The sequence below is a fragment of the Micromys minutus genome (assembly GCF_963924665.1).
Source record: "Micromys minutus genome assembly, chromosome: 5".
NCBI classification, from domain to species: domain Eukaryota; kingdom Metazoa; phylum Chordata; class Mammalia; order Rodentia; family Muridae; genus Micromys; species Micromys minutus.
The window spans coordinates 4550000-4571280 of record NC_137974.1 but is presented as its reverse complement, the minus strand read 5'-3'; the positions used below and the strand labels follow the sequence as shown (position 1 = coordinate 4571280).

Here is a 21281-nt window from a genome sequence, read left to right as displayed (position 1 = left end):
GGCTCAGAAATTAATTATGTGACCTCAGGTAGGGAGCACATCTGGCTTGAGAGTGTGTAGTCAGAAGATCTGATTTATTCATCTACTGTCAGTAGGAGCTAGTGAACTAGTGATGTTACAGTGGTTTTAAGATTTAGACAGGAAACAGCTCTTGGAACTTGTCCTGGGTTGATAGTGTGCGTGTTGAATACAGGCTTCCAGAGCCTTACCTAATCAACTCAGTAGGCCAGCGAGGGGCCTGAAAATGCATTGAGAAGCACCTTAATGATTTCAGTGTGAGTGTCTGGACCACATTTGAGAGAGTAGCCTTACAATAAATCTTTTGATGACCTTTGCTGTGGCTACTGTTCTTTCAGGTATAGAGATCAAGGTTGGCAGTAAGCATTTTGAATTTTCACCTTAAATAGAAAGTTCTGTAAAGAACATCAGTTTTTAAAATTAGATTTTAAAAAGGGTTTAGGAAGTTTGTGTGTGTGTGCATGTGTGTATGTGTGTGTGTGTGTATTGTGGTAAAATATTAAAAAAGATTCTGTTGCTACCGGTCCACAGTCTCACTCCAGTGTGGAGCTGGGCACCGGTCCCACACGGATCTCCAGGAGGTTAGATATCAAGCCTGGTACCCACACATCTCATTCCACAGGCTCCACGCACCCTCACGCACAGAGCTGGATCAGCACGCTCCAGCTGCCTCTCAGCCATTGCTTTCACACACTGTCCTCTACAGCCCGGTAAATTCATGACTCATCAATAATTTATCAAATAGATTTATATGTTAAGTTCTCAATCCACAATACTTCCAAGCAGTAAATTCACTGCCCATTAATAAATATATAAACCGCCCACCTAGACAAGATAAAACAGACCTAGTTCACCTTGATCTGAACTATTGTCCTCTGCCGCCTCCATCTTGAATCTCCTACTTCTCTTAGGCCTTACCAAACTTTTGTTCCCGCCCACTCTCTAACTGTCCAATCATGTAAAGCCTTGCCATCCACCTACACGTCACCCTTTCTGTTGACTTTAAAAATAAACTTTTCTCTCAAATGTAAGCTGTGTACAACTATTACCACTTGAAAATCACCTAAATGACCGTTTTCTCAAACTTCATTAGCTTGCATAGGCTATAAAACTAAATTAGTCTTTAACTCCATCAGAAATCTGAGAATGGCCAAATATCTATAAATATACGAAATCTAACATGGCTTCCAAAACTGAGACAAGTTGCAGAGACAACTCTACACTAGCACAGTGCCCTGTTAGCAATATGTGAAAGTGAGTCTTCAGCCTCTGGCCCAGAATATATCTGACAGACCTCTGTAATGTTAAATGATGGATTTGTATGACTAATTAGATTGAAAAAGTATTGCTAATAGAATATGGAACAGAATTTAATTTTGTGGTTTCGATTCTTTAGAAAATCATTTTCTTAAAGTAGGCAGGATTTGAGGTCATTAATTCTCTTTTGTTTATAATTGTCTAGTCTATGCTACTGTGTTTTCTGCATTTTAGTTTGTCAAATGACAGACTGATGATAAACCTCTGGTTTTTATGGTTTTATAAAGGTACTATATTTGTCTGAATATATGTTGAAAAATGACTTTTTAACTTGAATACATTGTAATTAGTGAAAATTTAATACTGTTAAGGTGAAAATGGGTAAGTAAATTATTTGGGAATTAGAACTGTAGGTGATCATGACTTTGGTTACCTTGACAACACCTGCTGATGCATAAGAAGTGAGTTCATGTCAGAGAGAAAACGTAGGTGTGTATGGAGGATAGGTCAGCGTTGACTGGGGGAGAGTGGGAAGTAAAGCTGCCTGTCACTGCAGACTAATGTGCTTACTAATTGTTTAATAATTAGAAATGATTAGAATTTTTAAGTTGCATGTTGAAAATTTTAATCTGAAGAGTAGCCTATAATTTTGTTTTTTAATATGATTGCTCTTTTTTTTCTTTTCCCCAAACAAATGCTTGCTGTAGTTGTAGACACAGCTGCCTTCTGCCTAGGTAGTACAAGAAGCCATGCAGATGTATTGCTTAAATGAGCCTTGCTTATTCTAGACTTCTTCTGAAGAAAATCTGTGCTGTTTGCCACCTGCTTAGTGTGCATAATGTCAGAAATAAAGATGATTGGCATATGTCCGTCTGGTCTCTTTAAAGTAGGAAGGCCAGGGCTGTCTGAGACAGTTTCTCCTGCACCTCAGCATTGCTTTGTACTGTTCAGAAATCTCAGAGACCTCAACTTTGGTCTTTTTCCTTCTAGGAAAGTGTTGCCTTTTTGGTTGTTTTTAATAAGTGATATATTAATTCTATCATGCAGTCATTTGCCATCCTAACAGTTTTGTTGGTTTAATCTTAAAATCAATGTAAGTTTAGAATGATTCCATGTTGTTTAGAGGACAATGAGAAGATTTCCTCATCTCCAGCCCTGCCAGTTATCCTTTATGGACTAGCAGTGACAGTCCCCCGCCCCCTCTGTGGATGTGCCACTCCACTGTGGCAGCTTTAGGACAGATGTTGTCCCAGGGAAACATGGGTGATTTTCACTATTCACTTTCTAGTTCAGCTCTGTTCTTCTCTCCCTCCAGCAGTAATGGTAACAGCAGTAGCTGGAGCAGTCTTGGGTTAGAAGGAGATTTGTATGAGGACAATTTATCCTTTCCAACATCAGACAGGTTGGTCCAGTTTAGACACTTAACACTGATGACTCTTTCACCACTAATGCATGATGTCATTATTCTTAAAAGAGCCAGTGTGTGTCAACCTGCTTTTCTCCTGAGCTTTGACATGGTTCTGCTCAATATATTTACATCTAATGAAAATTTCAACTAGCTAAACTGTGACTGACATCTAATCGCAAAATGTGTGACTGTCTGCATGGGTTGCTCTGCTTGCTGTTTTTCATTCTACCAATGATTTCATGAAAAGAGCTTGCTTCCTACAGGATTTCTGTTTTTACTTTGTTTTGTTTTCCTATGTAGTTTAATTTCATATATAATAAAAGTATAGGAAAATTGTTTGAAAACAATAAATGGCCTTAGTAGAAGCAGTAGTACTTCATCAATCATGACATTTTATGATATTCAGATAGTGTATTACTTAAAACCAGATTAGAATACTTCACCTGAAGTTGCTTGACTTTAAATGTCATGATAAGGTATGGCTTCTGTAGGTGTCATGTGTAATTCAGACTTTAACATGAAATAATGTGAGAAGCAAAGCTTCCTTTTGGTTGCCATTTTCTCCTTTCTAAATGTCATATGTCATATTGTAACATTCCATTCCTTACTACCTTTCTGAGAAGTGATTTTGATTCATTACTAACTAAGCTCCCCCCTCCCTTTTTGAAACGACTCTTGGTTTCTTTGAAAAGTGATGGACCGGATGATAAAGATGACCAGCAGGAGGACGGTGTTGAAGGTGAGTCACAGTTTCTCTTCAGTGTTTGCTTGTATAAGTCTCTAGGGTTTATTTGGATTGTTGGTATGAAACATCTCAAATCATTTCAAAAACAAAAAGTTCAAGGAAGAAGCTTAGGATCCATTTTTGTTTTCAAAATTAAGTCTGAAATTAATATATTGTAATTACAGCATGCTATTTATTACTCTGTATTACTTACTCTCTGTGGCTGTGACAAAATGCCTGCAAAATGGGAAGGAGTTTCATGCAGGGGGACATGGCAGTGGGAACTGGTGACTAGAGGAAATCAGGCAGGAAACCCGACAGGAGCAGGTGGGCTGCAGTCCTCACAGGCTCACCCTAGTGACCTGCACATCAGCCCCGTGCAGTAATGACTTCCCAGTGTCCCGAAGCAGTGCCACTTAGCCAGGGATGAGGAGTTCACTCAAACTGAAACTCAGTTTCCTTCAAATTGGTAACTTACAGAATTAGTACTTTTGTCAAACTTATAAGCCAGAAAGTAAACATGGAGAGAAACTTTAAATGTCCATCTGTCTCTTCCACTTCTGAATCTGTACTCACTCATATGCTTCCCTAAAGGAAATAGTCTTCTTCTGTGAGCAGAGGTCTTACTATGCCAACATAGTTTGCGGTCTTAATTCTTATATTAGAATATCCAGGAGAACCTAGAGACTTCATAATATTAAACCTAAAATTTCACTGTACTTACATGGTTTTTTAATATCCGCCTCAGATCTTAGTTTTTAAAAGTATGAAATGATAAATATTTTCTATAAAACAGCATATTTAAATTAGAAATAATGTTTAATATAATTATTTTTGAACTAATAAAAATTATTTCTTTAGAAGTAGGAAAAATGAGGGCTGGAGCTAGCTTAGTGCTCTGTGCTGGGAGTTCTGCCCCATCCCTCGTGCCAGTAATGTAGGCACACTGAGCCACCAGGAGATGTTGAGAATTATCGACATATATCCCTCTGCTTCCAGCCACACTGTTCTTGTTAATGGAAGTTACATAACCATTCTTAAGTTGAAAATTCTGATTTAAATTTGCTATTTTTATATTTTAAAATTACATTTATCTGTTTGTTTTGTATGTGTGCCTGTGTGTGAACACATGAAGGCCACATGTCATGTATCTCACATGGAGTCGGTTTTCTCTCCCTCTACCATGTGGGTCCTGAGATTTGAACTCAGGTCTTAAAGGTTGGCAGTAAGTACCTTTACTAGCTTAGCCATCCCATTAACCCAGGTATTCTATATATTTTTTAAAGATTTATTTTTATTTTATGTCAGTGGGTATTTTGCCTACATCTGTGAACAATACCCAGCAAGGCCAAAAGAGGGCATCTGATTCCCCTGGAACTGGAGTTACAGACAGCTAGGAGTTGGGTGTTGAGGCTGGCTCCTGCAAGAGTGGCCAGTGTTCTCAACCTAGTACATCATCTCTTCAGCCCTTACTATAATTTTTAGAGTTAGTGATAATCTAGGTTTTGTTTGCTTTAATTTTGTTCATTATTGTGTTGGTCAGATACTTCTAATAATACTCATAATTATTCCAAAAACTATTTGTGTGTGTATGTGTGTCTTTGTGTAAGTTGTGGGTCTTTAATAAGCTAGTTATTACTTAACTAACTTTGCTGAGGAATAATTAAGAAAAGAGATATAACTTAATATAAATAAATTAATTTATTTTTAAAAATAGTTTAGTAGTAGGCCTGAAAATGTCTTCTGATAATATGTAGAAACCAGGAGGTTAATTATATGCAGATGCCTCCTCATTCCTCAGCTCTTGAGATGATGGGCATCAATCATGTATGAAGCTGTAGTGAACTTTGAAATTTGTCCCATTAGAAGATAAAATGGTTTAGATTGACAGAAAGCCTCAAAATTAGAGATTTCTACAATAATAGATACCAGCTTTTTAAACCTTCCTTCTTTCCAATGTATTTATTTGCTGGTTGGGCGGCATCAGCCCTGAGCTCTGATGAAGTTTCCCATCAGGCCAGGTAACCAGCAGACCCTAACTGGAAGCCATAGGACTGTAGGGCAGCATAAACTCACCCAGTTCCAACCCCAGGAACACAGGGCCTGTGAAGGGTCTCCGATACAGTGTGTCCCAGAGTATTTAAGACCTCCTCTAAAACAAACAAACATACAAACCATTTATTAAGTTTATTTTTATGTTTAACATACAAAGTGGTGATTCCATGTGTAATTTCTGAACATATCTCACTGTACTTTCCTCTTCCTCATTGCCATCTCCATTGTCCCATTCCCCATGCTTGCCTCTGGCTTCTGCTTCTTTGTCCCTGTCCGACAGTCCTCCCTCTGCTCATGTCACCTCACTCCATTACCCTTGCTTCCCTCTTCCTCTCGGGGGTCTTCCTTCTACTTTCACGATCTATACAAACATGCATTATGTAAGTGCATATATACATGTATAATTAAATGTAGATTCTGCATAGGAGAGAAAACATACGCCTACTTTTGATTGAGACTTACTGACACAAAGGGTGAAAAAAGATACATTCCTGAGTATAACATGGATCAAAACCTTTACATTAAGAATAGACGGTCAACCCAAATTCTAAAAATGATTAGCAGTAGTCTAGAGTGCCTTAACTACTGTAACATAAAATATAAACGTCTGTCAACAACAGAGAAATTCACCAACATGGCAGCATGCCCTAGATACTTCTTGTCCTTAGTTATCTTTGAGTGGGAGTATTAAACATGACACTGGTTTCATCATCCAGCTAGGCTGTCTCCTTTGTATTGAAAACATTCTCATTAACAAGAAAGTAAAGTTGAGAGCAGTTCCTCCTCGTGTTTTACTTAAATTCACTCCAAATAGTATTTTACATTTGTGCCATAGTAAATAATCAAAGGCATTCCTTTGCTTTAGCATTATTTTGTCCTTAAGAAATGTTTTATTTAACAGTATGATATAGTTTTCTTTTTATATGTTTTATTTACATTTCAAATGTTATTCCCTTTCCTGGACTCTCCTTCATACCCTCCATCCTATCCCCCTCCCCCTGCTTCTATGAGGGTGTTTACCCACCCTCCCCTCTCACCTTCCCGCCCTGACACTCCCTACACTGGCAGGACCAAGGGCTTTTCTTCCCAACAATATGATAATAGTCAAGGAAAGCATTCCCTGGGATCTTAACTGAGGACTAGAGGTTTGAAAGTGGAGTGGATAAACTTTACTTCATGCTGTTTAACTTCACTACTAGGTTTGCAGGATGGAAAGACCCTGCTAATTATGAACATTGATATGGAACCTGGAGCAGTAGACCCTCAGCTGAGGATTATTCTTCAGTGGCTCATTGCCTCTGAGGCTGAAGTTGGAGAACTTTATTTTCAGGACTCTGCAAAGAAGGAGTTTATATTAGTAAGTACCTGCCTTCTGGAGTGGTTGTGAGGAAACAGTAATGCCATGTAATGATCTTAACTCATTTGTTGATTGCAGAATATGGATATGGAAGAGTCTTACAGTTGGGTTACAGTGAGGCCACTTTTCAGTAGGTATAACATTGGGCAGATAGATGAGCTAGTGAATGTCTCAGTTTCCTTAGTTGCATGTGGGATTAGAGACATAGAATTTACCTTGCAGGTTTGTGAGGCTTAATTATAATAGCGTAAAGAGCAAGTACTTGATCTAATATCCTAACCCTAGAAGTTAGATGTCAGTAATAAGCAGATAATGAATTCTAAAGAAAAGATCCAGTTATAAATTTCTCTGATTCATAATTGTACCTAATTAATTAGATCTTTCTCATCTTTATGTGAGTAGAGGCAGGTATAATGAAAAACCAATATAAGATTAGATACTTATCTTCAGTATGTACCAAGCATGCTGTTAAGTAGGTATTTTTAGTTTTTAGATTTAAGAGTGTTCTTCCCCAGTTTTCTGTATAAAAAAGTATAACCTTACCATAGTATAAATCAGTTCAGTAACTAAACAATATAGACAATCAAAAAAGGGCAGGAAAGAATAACCCAAGGTCCTCTTATTTTCTGGTTCAAATTGATGATAGTATTGTTGGAAGATGACTGTTCAGGATGTGAATACTCTGATATGGAGTTAATTAGCTTGAGACTTCTGTTTGAAGGAGGAGAAAAATAGTCTGGGAAGAAATACTCAAGTGAATTATCAAGTGGAAATGTGGCTAGAGGAATTGTAAGAATTTAGGCTTAAGATGAGCCTTGGCTACATGAGGGCGACAGGTAGTGGTTAGAGAAGGAGGTCTTGTCACCATGTAACCTAGCCCGGGGATCTTTGCCTGATAGAGTCAAGTACAGTGCTCAGTGGTGGATGGCAGGGTTTTATGTTTATGGCTCGTTCTAACTACTTGCTCATTTAAAATAATGACTCTCAGAGACTGTTTCTAGCTAGGACTCCACAAGGCTATTGAAGACATGAAACAGTTGACAAGTGCAGATTCTGTTTGGTGGTAGTAAGTAATAGAAATATTTTATATCATTCTGGATCATATATTAAAGTTCAACATTTTCATTATTAAATAGAACAAACAGTATCATCTTGAGGATAAATAGAAAATGACACACAGTTGTATGTCAAAAAAGATATAAACATATTAGATAACAAAAGAGAAAGACATTGTCACCAAAGCGAGAAGATAGTTCACATATGAGAGGAAATGTTTATAATTTTGCTTTTGTAAAGTTCTTAGCCCTAGCACATACAAAAAATACTTCTTCATTTAAAAAATAAAAAGGCATGAAATCTAATTTTAAATTGGACTTAGTGTTATTATTGCCCATCTTTGGAAAATAAAATCATGAGAGGGTGATCAACTTTACTAGCCATTAGGAAAATACAAATCAAAATCACTGCATACCTCACCACCAGCAGGGTGACTGACTGTCAAGGTGTAACAGCAAGTGTGGGAGGACATGGGACTCTGTTCTCAGGCTGTGGTGGAAGAACACCTGACAGGTCCCCCAAATGCTGTGTACGACATTACCATGTTACCAGCATTTTACTGCTCGGTGTGCACTGGGGGACACGAAACCTACTCATGGTAGATTAGTGTTAGGCTTACAGTATAGGTCTATAATTCCAGCACACCAAAAGCAGAGGCAGGAGGATTACTGTATGTTTGAGGCCACCCTGGTCTAAATTAAGCAAGTTCTTTCTGGTCATAGTAAGACCCTGTCTTGAACAAACCAGAACAAAACAGTGAGAGGTCTCCATCTGTCTTATCGGCTAATGCATGGAGAAGGAGCTTTGTGGCTTAGTAGAAAGTGGTAAGGCACTGAGCCTTGCTTTACTACAAGATAACCATGCTAAGCCCAAGACACACACAGAGTTCACAGTTCCATTTCTATGAATTACCCCCAAGTTGCAAAGCTACAAGGCCCCAAGTGGATGAGTGCTTTACTGGAGGGTGCTATGGAAGATGGAGAGGCGCTTCTGATGCGGAGGAGAGAGCATCAGTGTTGACTGTGGCCCTTGTCTTCAGTGACGGACTGAACCCATGGCACATGAATTATATTTCAAAGCTGGTTAAAGAAAAGAACACTTCCAATAAAACAGTTTTTTAAAATTTATTTTACAGCCTTTGTTAAAACTTAATAATTTTTAAATACTTGAGTAAACAGAAAAGTGAATAAGGTCATGTTCTGTTTTGCAGTGGTAGAGTTTGCTTAATTCCTGTTTACTGTTTTGTTTGCTTTTTTGTTGAAACATTACATTTCTTAAATTAGAAAGCCATGCTTCTGGAGTGTTTTCCAGAATATAAACCACACCATATGCTATGGAAAGAAAATCCACATTCTTTTATTAATCTTGACATTGACATTGTTATTTTATGTTCCTAATTGAGGGTGTGGCAGATGTATTTAGTTAGGTGAAGAATTTTCCTGTAGACAGCTACTCTGCGTTCTCATGCAGATTGTCCACTGCCAAGATTTGTTTCTGTTTCTAGCAATCCTGAAGTATCATTCTGTGGAGATGTGTTTCTAAAGGTCAAGAAAGGAAAATGTTTAATTTGGGCAAAGGGCTGGTGGTTGTGGGGAGATCTATAACTGGGAAAGAATATTTCATGGTAAACTGCAGGATTCCTAGTTTTGTCTGAAAATAAAAACAAAAACTTTGTTGCCTCAAATGGTTTTCTGTTAATGTTTCTGTTAATCCTTCTTTCTTAGCTTTCAAAGCAGTTACAAGAGAAAGGACGGAAAGTGGGAGATGTCCTGCAGGCTGTGCTTAAATACTACGAAGTGGTGGAAAAGTCCTCAAGGGAGGAAAGACGCAAGTCGCTGTTTGATTGGCTTTTAGAGAATGCCTAGAACCAACTCCAGACCAGTATATCTTATTGCTTGTTTTAGAAAGTAAAGAAATTGATGATTTACATGTAGGGTAAAATTCAAATACAGAATATTAACATTTTAATTGAATTGAGAGGAAAGAAAGAAGCTTTTTAAGTGCTTTCTGTCATGACACTGTATATAGTTCATACTTTTGTAACTTTATCAAGATATTCTCTTTACTTATTCTTCTGTACATGTGTATGTGTTATTACCCTGAGATAATATTCTGTGAAGGACGATTTAACCCCGCCCGAGGCTGGTGCATTGTCTGACAGCATTTGTTTGGATCCACATAGTGCTGCTGCTGCTGCTGCTGCAAACAGGGCTGAGGTGTCTGGCCTGGCCCAGGCGATCACTCAGTTCCTTTGAAAACAAGCAGCGTCTATGATAAGTCATCTGACACCAAGCAAGACAACTGAGGCTGATATTTGTTGTTTATTTATTTCTGATGTTTGCATTCTTTACGTACTGTTCTTTAAAATCAGTTTTATTTCCCTAGTTCAGCTGTTGGTCCTTGTAGATTTCCCCAGACCTTTAATTTCTTAGCAGACTAATGAGATTTAGATTTCTGGGATCACCATGAAAGAATTCCTCTCGCCTTCCATCAAGTGATGTTACTTGCTAATACTGCCAAGTGTTCTGAAATGAGGAGAAGGGTGTGTGTGTGCAATTCTAACCTTCCCATTAGTTTATTCTTTTACTTTAGTGTTTCATTAGTTAGAAACCCATTATTAACATTAAATAAAATGTCTAAATGTTGTGCGGTAAGAATTTTTTGTCTTTTTGATTTATTCCACTAATAAAAATTCAGGTTGTAAAATACATTGAAATTTAAAAAATTAATGTAAAAAACACTCAGAGGAGCCTAATAATGATTTTCAGTGTTGGATTTTTGAAGAAAAAGAAGAAAAAAAAACCTCCTCACCTCCCCAAGCATTTCTTTTAGCTCATTGGTTCTCAACCTTCTTAACGCTGCAACCCTTTAATACAGTTCCCCATGTTGTGCTGACCCCCAACCATAAAGTTATTTGTTGATACTTCATAACTAATTTTGCTCCCATTATGGCTTGTGAAAATTGGTGTTTTCTGATGGTCTTATGGGGGTCGTTTGACCCCCAGAGAGGTTGCAGCCCACAGGTTGAGAACTGCCATTGTAGCACTAAAGCACCCCTCCCCCAGTAAAATGTGTCTGCACTGTTACAAAGTTCCTCTCATGATCGTTTTTTGGCCTCTACATTCCCCACCGTATTTTTAAAGACTGTCTCAGTGTGTCTGAGATGTGTGTAGATGGGAGGGAGGCTCTCCCCTAGCCCATTCTGGAATCTAAGGCAAGTCATGTTGTGTGGGGCTGTTGATTTTTCTCCACTGTATTTCTCCCCTACCCCCACCTTACTAGAAAAGCTCTGACTTTTCTAGAAGCTACAGTAAACAGAAGACAGCACTTACCAGGTACTTGAATTAATTTTAATTAGTGTTTAAGGTGGAGAACTTATTTTTATAGACATGTCACCTTTGCTGTGACTCCAGAAGCAATTTAAGTATTTTGAAACTACATTATAAACTCTACTTTTTCTCCATTGAACATAAGGCCTGCCTTAAACATACAGGTTTTTGAATGTTCCTTCAAGTAGTTCTCAGAGTAGGGAAACACAGGGAATAATACCCATGTGCACTCTCTCACACTAGTTTGAGGAACCAGCACACTGCACATATGTAAATTGCATGAGATGTATTGCTTAGATTAACAGTAAAACTGACTTCTAAATTTCCTTGAAGCGCAAATGGCAGTGTTGTTTTTATAAACTTGGAAGTGCCCAGGCATGTTTCTGTTGCTGGTATAGTTACTTGAGGCAAGCTTTACCGTGTGCTCCTGTTTCCTTTGCATTGTGGAGGAGCCACGCTGCGCACGCTCTGTGCTCTTTATTAAGCGCCGCAGTGACAGAAGCGGAACTCACATTGCGTTGGTTCTGTGCAGGAGCACGGGAAACAGGAAGAGGTATTAGCAGGGTCTGAGAAAGTAAAGCGTTTGCGTGTCGAGCAGTGCTGTGGGCCGGACACACAGCAACGGAGGCTGCTTGAAAGCACTGTGTCTTTGGAGCATCTCTGTTAAGGCGCTGTATCTTATTACGGGTTCCTTGACATATTTATAGTAGAATGTTGTATACTGTCATATCCATTTTGCTCCTAAAGAAATATATTTTACTCAAAATTGTTAAAAAGGTGTGAAGTGCAATGAGCTGATTCTTGATTCACCAGTTTTAAAAGCATCCTGTGATCCATAGACAGACCTCTGCCAGAAAACACAGCCAACAAACCAAACCAAACCCACAGGAGAAATGGCAGTGGAGGTGAGCTGGCTCCTTTTGGTGTGAAGCTAACATAACAGCCCTCACTGAACACATGTAGTACCTTTCAGAAATGCTCCATTTACCCCTAATGATATTCAATGTGAATTAGTTCAGTCCATACTACTGTAATTCTGCTTAGCAAAGGATTTATGTTGCAGGTAAGAAGCTATGTATTGAGTGCACTGTGTAGAAAGTAAAGGTAGTCGACCCATTTGACAGCTGGCCACTCCACAGTGGGGGTGCATGTTCTCCACTGTTGTCCAGAGCCTCGCGGCTACCTGCGGTCCCACTACTAGTGTTTCTCCACCGCTGCTTTCAGCAGCTTCGAGTCAGTGTATTATTTTGTAATTTTTCAAAGAAATCTTTGCACAGTTTAAATATGTAGGGTCCACACACGGACAGGGAAAATGCTCTCCGTTTAAAAAAATGTGTCTGCCGGTCAGCAGCGCACGAGAACCGTGGAGCACCTGTGGGGTTTGGGAGGGGCCTCCTCAAGTCAGGTGCGCAGCCCTGTAGGCACCCCTTGTTTTCTGTGCGCCTGCTCTGCACACACGGGCACGGTGCTGGTCACTCCGGCCTCTGTTTATTTATTTTGACCATCTGTACATTCCTTTCCTATAGTTAGAGCTGCATTTCTGCAGGTTCCTACTTCAGTCTGTTGTACTATTTAATGCCAGGGTTATATGTTGCTGGATTTGCTGCCTTCAGTTACTTGTGCTGTGTTCCAAGTAATCTGCATTCTTGCTCACTTAATGAATATTTAGTAGAAGCAACTTTAAATAACTTCGGCCATTTATTTGGGTTTGCTCATTTAGTGCATTAAGGTCTTGTAGTGTGTAATAGTAACTTCTCTTTTTGCTCTTGAGTAATTTAATGTTCATTTACCAAACTTGGAACGTCAAGATGCACTAAAGTTTTGTTTAGTGGTGGCTCAAAAAATGTTTCAGAAATTACTTTTGTAATAATTTGCAGTTAATTGTTTTTTGTCTTTACTCTTGTTCAAGCCTGTGATCTTTCCTCTCCCAGCCAAGAATCATTCAATAAATTTAAGAAATGTCAAGCCATGTTTTTTTTCATGTAACATCCTGTTCACTCTGCTGAACCAAAGCAAAGGTGCTCAAGACTGCTGTGTCAGAAGACATAGAAGAGCCATGTGCTTATATCATAGGTTTACAGGACAGAAATTAAGAGTATTTTGAGTTGAATTCTATTTCAGAGGCGCCTTTAGTGGGTAATGTGGTAGACTTTGAAGCTAGGCTGCTCATTTTGGATTTAACTCAAGTTGAAGGCCATTGCCTCAGCACATGCACAGGATTCTGAAATTCTTCAGATCTGGCTTCAGCGTTTCTTGGTAATACACAGACATCATCCCCCGACACATCAGGTGCATGTGAAATGTAGCTCTTGGTTGTGGGTGTTAGCAAACATGCTAACAGTAGTGGGGACTCTACAATTACATTAGTTTGCAACAGGAAATGGAGGAAAAAGTATTATAGATGTGCAGGTGTGGGCTAAGTTTATAGTGGGATTTTACTAGTAGAATTTAAATGCTTTTTTATTTTTAGAAATACTGGGTATAGAGACAAAGATGAGTTGAATGTACACACCTCAGAGTGAAGCATGCTACCCTCTAGAAGCCTGCAAGCCCATGTGTTCTGTTAAGGTCTACTCTTGGTATTATTCATCCTGTGAGTTTGGACATGCATGTAATGTCTTGTAGGGTCACACAGGTACACTTGCTGCCTGGTGAGCATTTACTACCCAGAAGCTAGAAAAGAGCTCATTAGTGCTTCACGATGCTTGGGATAATGGCAGACATGAGCCTTGGGTGTTCAGTACATCGTTCTTCATTGTGTATAAGGAAGACAATTAAACATTGACACTAACTAAGGAAGATTCCAAGAAGAGAATGGGCAGAAAATAAGACATGCAGCAAAAGTTTTCTGACCGATTTAAGTCGGGACCACTTCGGACTTCTTTCCTAGGGAGCACAGAACTGGGGATGAGGTGGGGCTTGAAGTGTCCTCCCAGTTCTCTGAGTGTGGGCACTGCACGGTGTCCTGTATGTGAGAAGGGTAAAGGGACAGTCTGGAGGTTTTTATGACACTGCAAGCAAGAGCACAGGTGACTGTTCCCTCGTCCTTTGCAATTGTCACACACTGACTTTAGTCCTGTTCTATAGGCTGAGGATGAAAACACGCAGATGGGAACGAGTGACAAAGAGACATTGAGAGGAAATTCAAGGCCCAGTAAGATGGGTAAATATGTTTATGGAACAAGGCCTTCCTGAGGACTAAGAGTTTAGATTTCAGGACCGATGTCAAGGTGGGAGAACTGATTTACAAAGTTGTCTTCGTACACAAGTGTACACACACACACACACACACACACACACACACACACACACACTTTTTAAAATGTAGAGACCAATAAAAATTTTAATTAGACTAAAAAAGGACTTGTTTTTTTTTTTTTTTTTGGTCTTGTTGTTGTTGTTGTTTGGCTCTGTACCTATTCCCCCTTTCAATAAACACCAGAATGGATTTCTTTTGCAGTAAGTGGTTAAGACTAAACCAGAAACAACAACAAACAACCCCATATTTTTTAAGTTGGGCTGTACATGGCGAAGCATTCATGCTGAAATCAAAGGACGGTTTGTGAGAGGTGATTGTCTTCTGCATTGTGGGTTCTGGGAATCAAGCTCAGGCATGGCAGCCTGTGCCCACTGAGACATCTGTTGGACCAAGGCTGGACTCGGTTTGCAGAGTTCTACTGACAAATTGTAGCTTCATAGAAGATATTTTAAGGTAAGTACTAAAAGGAGATGCTGCATTTAAATTATGCTTTGAATTATCAGTTTTATTAATTGGATGCTCAGGAGCACTGGTTGGATTCTCAGTGGCCACAATAGAATAATAATCCGGTCGGAGATGAATGATAATTTGCCCTTGTACCAAGATAAAGTCATAGTCTTCTGTGTGTTGTTTCTTTCCTTGGAACCTGTGTGTGGAGGTGGTGCTTGGTTTGGTTTTGAGACAGGAACTCCCTGGGTAGCCCAGGCTACTTTCCTAGCTACTTTTTTTTGCCTTAGTTCTGAGTCTTGGAGAATGGTCATTTGTGAGTTCCAGGCCAACCTTGACTACATAGCAAGATCCCATCTTAACCAGCCCAAATAATTTACATTTAGAAAAGAGACTGTATTTACAGGAGAAGAGTTCGGGGCAGGCAGAAAATAAGTACTGCACAAGTTTCTGTTTATTCTTAGCAGAAAAAAGTTTACCCCAGAGTTCATAGCTCCTATGTGAGCCTATATCCTCAACTGACCCTAAGTGGATGGTTTAGAATGTTCAAAGCAAGGGGCTGCTTTAACATTGTTCTGTTGAGTCTCCGTGCCTGTCAAAAACAAAACAAAACAAAAGACCTAAGGAGCTCATTTACATCTAAAGTTTATAGAGTCCAAACCAGAAAACGATAGAAAAGTGAGAAAAGGTTTAGGGTTTGGTTTTGGTGTTTGTTTGCTTTGTTTTTAGAAAAGCTGAAAGACACGAGTGAAAGTGACAGGGTTGACAGCACAGTCTGGCCTTAGGATAGAAAGTAGCCACTTGCGATTGACAGTTTTAGGGCAGGGCCTCCATGGTTGTGGTACCCTTTGATCCCAGCACTTGAGGCAGAAGCAGGTGGATCTCTGAGTTTGAGGCCAGACCGATCTACAGAACAAGTTCCAGTACAGCCAGGGTTACACAGAAACCCTCTCCAAAACAACAAAACCAGAGGGAGACTGAAATGTGAGCAGAGAGCTGCTTCACATCCACTACTGTGGCTAAAACAGCAACCTAGATGATACTGAGGGCTGCTACGGGTGTGAAGAAACTGAGGCCCATAGACACTGCTGCTGTTAATGTGACTGCTTTAAAGATTCTTTGGCAGTTCAAGTTCCATGTAGAATGTCATATACTGGAGCAACTTCTTTCCTATGGATATGCCTATGAGAAGTGAAATGTCTCCACAACACTTGTACATAAATACTTAACAGCATTATTCCTAATAGCTCCAGAGGACTGTGAACTAGTTGAATACACAGATTGTGGTTTATTTCTGCAGTATTGCTTAAAAATGAAGTAGAGGTGTATTAATTAAGAGAAGCCAGACATAGGGAATGAAAACATACATGTATGCTCACACATGTATTCATTTATATATGTGTATATAATTATAGCAAATATACATATATATAACAAAATATATATAACAGTACACACACACACACACAATGCAGACTTTAGGTTAGTGTTTGTTAGGAGCCTGGGGAAGAAGATAATGACTGTTGAGTGCTACAGGGTTTCATTGGGTATGATGAAATAGTTCTGGAATTAGATCTGATGATGTTATTCTTTGGATATACTAAAATCCATTGAATTTTTATTGAGTATTTTAAAACAATGAATTTTATTATATAGGTGATGCCCCAGAAATCTTATACGGGACAGGTAAATAATTTTTAAAGCAAAAGAATCATTTTAAATATAAGGTAAAATCATTGAGTCTCAGCATTTATATTTGACAGCAGAATAGATAAAGAGAATTAGTGATTTGGAAAAAATCACACAAAATAGTTTTCAGAAAGTCAGTAATGGGCTGGATATATAAAAAGAAGTGATGTGAGTTTGTTAAGGGAGAAAAAAGTCCTAAATAATGGAAAAGATTGCTGCAAAAATTCCAGAAATAACCATGCATCGACTTAATATAAATCCTCAGCTTTCTAGGGATGCATGCATGCATATGTTTCTACGTTTTCTGGACTGTTGGATAAGGAAGCTCAAATGTCTAAGTTGATTTGTAAAAGAATAGAGGTTGTGTTAAAAATGAGTAGAGAAAAATATATGTGAAATAAAAAGGAGAAAATCCAGCTGTGCCAGTTTAAAGCCTCGAGGTGTGTCAGGGTGCTGAGAAGGGAGGCTGTGGGAGCCAGTCCCAAGTCAGTCACCTGTATCAACCCCACGGTCCTGGGACAGTGCGAGAGGGAGCTGGAAGAGTAAGCCAGAGGAAAGGTACAGGTCTGAAACCCGACCTCTGCATGGCCACTGCACTCAGGAACCAGCATCTGTGGCTCTTGCACATGATCAGGACAATCAGTTCCAGATGGATGACGGAAGGGCTCTTGAGGTTCCATCCCAAACTCATGAGCTATTGGCTATTGGCAGCTCAAGGGGTGGGTAGATCAATGGGAGTATTTGCCTGTGTTCATATAGGCACCATGGTTGGGGTCAGTAGAATTAATGAAAAAAAATTCAAGAGGACTGAAGGTGAGAGGGGCAGTGTTGGGGAACTGGGGGCGTGGGAAGGGTGTTAGGGGTGTATATGACCAAAGATAACTTTTGTATTTATGTATGGAGTTGTCAAAGAACTTTTAAAAATAAGCATTTAAAGAAATTACATATCTCTCAAAAATAAAGAAGATGGTAGATCTAAATCTCAAATTCCTGGTTCCTCACAGTTGTTCCTGGGAGTCTTCCTCAATAAGCTTTCTTCAGAACAACTGGTTTTGTTTGTTTGTTTTTAGGAAAATCTAGTTTATGAAAGAGTGACTATTGGTCAAACCACTTTGAAAGAAAATTGGGCCTGACTTACGTAAGTTGAACTTGTATATTCCCTGTGACACACATTATTGTTACATATCAACTCCAAAGAATTTTGTGTGTGTGTGTGTGTGTGTGTGTGTGTGTGTGTTGTTTATGGAGACTAAAGTTGATACACAGTTATCTCCCACGCCCTGCAGTAGTTGAGATTTCTTCATTGGAGAACCAACTGGGGAGCCAAGATACTTGCAGAAAAGTGGCACCTGCAGCTGGAATGCTAAATTCCGTTTTCCTACACAATGCTGTTGAATGATTATTTAAAGGGTATTCTAAGCAATCTAGAAGAGTTTTAAAGTGTGTAGGAGGATGCCCATAGGTTGAATGCAAATGTGACACTTATAAACAGAGTTTACACATCCTGTGATGCTGACGTTCACATGGAAACTCAATCACAGACATGGAGGAGTGATTGCATTCATCTTATGGAATTTAAAATAGAAAAGGTGGTACAGCTGGAATCACTGTAAAAATCATAGCAAAAACAAATCACAGGTATAAAAAACGTATGAACCAAACCAGATAAAACCAAACATGATTGTAAATAGGGAGAGGATTACTATATGAGTATTGGAGACTAATACAGCATCTAGAGTAACTTCCTGCACAGGCACGGGTGTCTAAAGCAGCAGAAATGACCTACAAAGGCTGTGTCCCTGGATAGTTCTTTTCTTCAAATTACATAAAAAATTTACATAATATTTTAAATGTTTTGTTTTGCGAGCTTCATACATACATTGTATTTTGATCATACTCCAATCACATTCCTCTCCATGACTGCTCCTGGATCCACATGCTACCTTTTATTTTCTCTGCCAACTCAAAAAACAAAAACCCTAAAAACGGAAACAAAAAAACCCCAACCCACCAGGTTCAATTTGTGCTGTTCATAAATACATGTGTGTAAGGACATCCAGTGGTGTGTGGCCAACCTACCAAGGACCTTATCCTTAAAGAACATGTAGAGACTGTCACGATATAAGGGCTCCAGAGCCATTTTTCATAGTCTGACCACTTTTGAGTTCTGGTATTAACTGATGTTCACTGCAGCAGTTAAAAAGTTTCTCTGCTGAGGACCAAGAGCAGCACTAATCTTTGGGTGTCTTCGGTTGTCTCTTACTGTGACAGAACAGCATGATCAAAAGCAAGCTGGTATGCTTCCACATCACTGTCCAGCACTGCAAGAAGTAAGGACAGCAACTCAAATGGCAGGAACCTGGAGGCAGGAGCTGATGCAGAGACCATGCAGACATGCTGCTGACTGTTTGGCTCCTCCCATGGCTTCCTCAGCCTGCGTTCTTACAGAACCAGACCAACAGCCTTGGGCTAGCACTATCCACAATGGATTAGGCTCTCTCCCATTGATAACTAAGTTTTAAAAATGCCTTACATTTGGATCTTATGGAGACATTTCTCCCTCTCTGATGCCTTCAGCATGTAACAAGTTGACATCAAACTGGCCAGTACAGAGGCAACTTGATACTATGTCTATTTAGGAAAATAAATAGGTTTACCTCTGGGATCTGTTAGCTCCCCATCCATGGCTTCTTGGTTAGACTTACAGTACTAAGCATATATTTCCTCCCATGGAGCTGGCTGTAAATCCACTCAGTGATTTGTTTATCCCTATAACACACCCACAGTAGTGACTTGTCAGGCTAGACTTTATTCAGTTGCCTGGGCTCACAGGCAGGAGGGACTGTTAATGACTTTTATCCCCCAGCAGCCTCTATAAAACTTTCCTGATACTGTTGAAGCTAGAAAGGAAGGGAGGAAGCCTCTGGGTTACTACCAGCTTGATTTCTGTGTGTTCTGTGACCAAAGTGTATGATGTTTTCAGCAAAAGGCTCTTACCATCAAGTTCTGGTGGGTAAACAAGAACAGTAACAGTTGAGTGTGATGTGTTAGAGGTCATCAGGTCATTTTGATGAATAACTCAAGATGAAGTATCCCACACTTGGCTCAAACCTGGAAAATAATTTGAAAGATGTTAATAAGATTTGTATAAAGAAGTAATGGGTATGTTAGATAGATTCTGAAATTTCTGTAAAAAAAGAAAGCTGGGGTTTAACCACAACTAAAAACTATTAAAAATAATATACTCCCTAAATTGCCTCCTCATAAAAGTACACACGGCTGCCAGTCCTCTTCTGCAGGCTGGAAAGTTACCTCTACTGTAATTTCTAGGTCCTATTCTTATTTTGGATCCCCACATCCACCTGATATAAAGACCTGAACTCCAAACCTGGGCCAGCTCTGAGGTTGGAAGGAACAAAAGCTAGTTCTGTAAAGATGATGGGCTGGAGGAAGAAGTGGTGGTGGGGTGGGTAGTATCTTAGGGTCATCATTGCTGACCAAAGCCCCTTAGAGAGGAGAAGGTTTTATTTGCCTTACACATCCACATTGCTGTTCATCACTGAAGGAAGTCAGGACAGGAACTCAAACAGGGCAGTGACCTGGAGGCAGGAGCTGATGCAGAGACTGGAGGAAAGCTGCTTACTGGCTTGTGTCCCATGGCTGGCTAGAACCCAGTACCGCCCAGGGATGGCCCCATCCACAATGAGTTGGGCCTTCCCCCATCCACCACTAATTAAGAAAAGGCTTACACAAGTATTTTTACATTGGGATTCCTTCCTCTTAAATGACTTTAGCTTGTGTCACGTTGACATTCAGAACAGGTAAGATTGGAGGAGGTTTTCATCCAGAATGGAAGTAATGGCAGGAGAGGGAGGCTGTCCTTGTTAGGGACAAGAAGGCAAAGCTCCACCCTGGCCACTGTGGTCTTGGGACATGAGTAGCCGTGCTGATTGATGGCCAAGGCTAGATTGTGAGACTCAGAACTGAGAGGTTGGAGCTCTGGGTAGCCCGCTACAGTGGTATTTTGGCAGTCCGTTCTCAATAGTGCTCCCCAGCTGCCTTTAGCCAGGCTGGACTGGCCACAGAGCTAACGGCTGGCTGCTGTGTGGACACACTACCTTCCTACAAATACTCTGCAGCTTCTTCGTCATGGTTTATTCAAGATAGTACTTGTCACCAACTTTGGAGCACATAGTGTTTCAGGGTACTAAGAGGGAGTCTTTGGAACAGGCAAACCATGCCCCAGCCTGGATGCTAATTGCTGCTGAAGCTGCAGTGTTCCTGTGTGCCTCAGGGTGGCGCAGCAGCACAGCCTGTGGCTTACAACACACCGACGTTCCCTGCTAGATGAGCCTTCTTAGTCTCCCACATTTGTCTCAAACCGGCTAGTTCCTCACTTAGCCTGTATTTTCAGGTCTTTTCTTGCTGGTGTATTTCCATCCCCACTCAGAATTGGAGCCTTTCCTTCTTAAGTTACTAAAAGGAAGCCTTTTTCTTTGTCCAAGTTCAGCTTCAGTTTCAGGGTGGAGCTGTTGCTTTGGTCACAAAACCTTATCTGAGCAGCGTCAACTGGGGTGGGCCAGGCGTCGTGCAGAGGGGAAGTAGGAGCTGCCCTATTGCATGGTCCGGTGAGCTCGGACACAGTGCACGGCGCATACAGCACCCTGGCGTCCGTCCTCTCT

The 21281-nt window shown here is 40.0% G+C and overlaps 1 protein-coding gene across 4 annotated transcripts in view; it reads left to right on the top strand.

The window, feature by feature from the left end:
- Positions 1 to 13130, top strand: part of AKAP11 (A-kinase anchoring protein 11) — a 44069-nt gene extending 30939 nt beyond the window's left edge. For 2 of the 4 annotated variants that reach the window (XM_080916804.1, XM_080916803.1), the window contains 4 exons: positions 2591 to 2677; positions 3376 to 3422; positions 6662 to 6819; positions 9600 to 13130. In XM_080916804.1, coding sequence (XP_080772930.1) covers positions 2591 to 2677; positions 3376 to 3422; positions 6662 to 6819; positions 9600 to 9740 — 433 coding nt within the window. In that variant the 3' untranslated portion in view covers positions 9741 to 13130. The remainder of the gene's footprint in view (positions 1 to 2590; positions 2678 to 3375; positions 3423 to 6661; positions 6820 to 9599) is intronic. The other 2 variants (XM_080916805.1, XM_080916806.1) reach the window with 2 other exon arrangements.
- The last annotated feature ends 8151 nt before the right edge of the window (positions 13131 to 21281 follow it).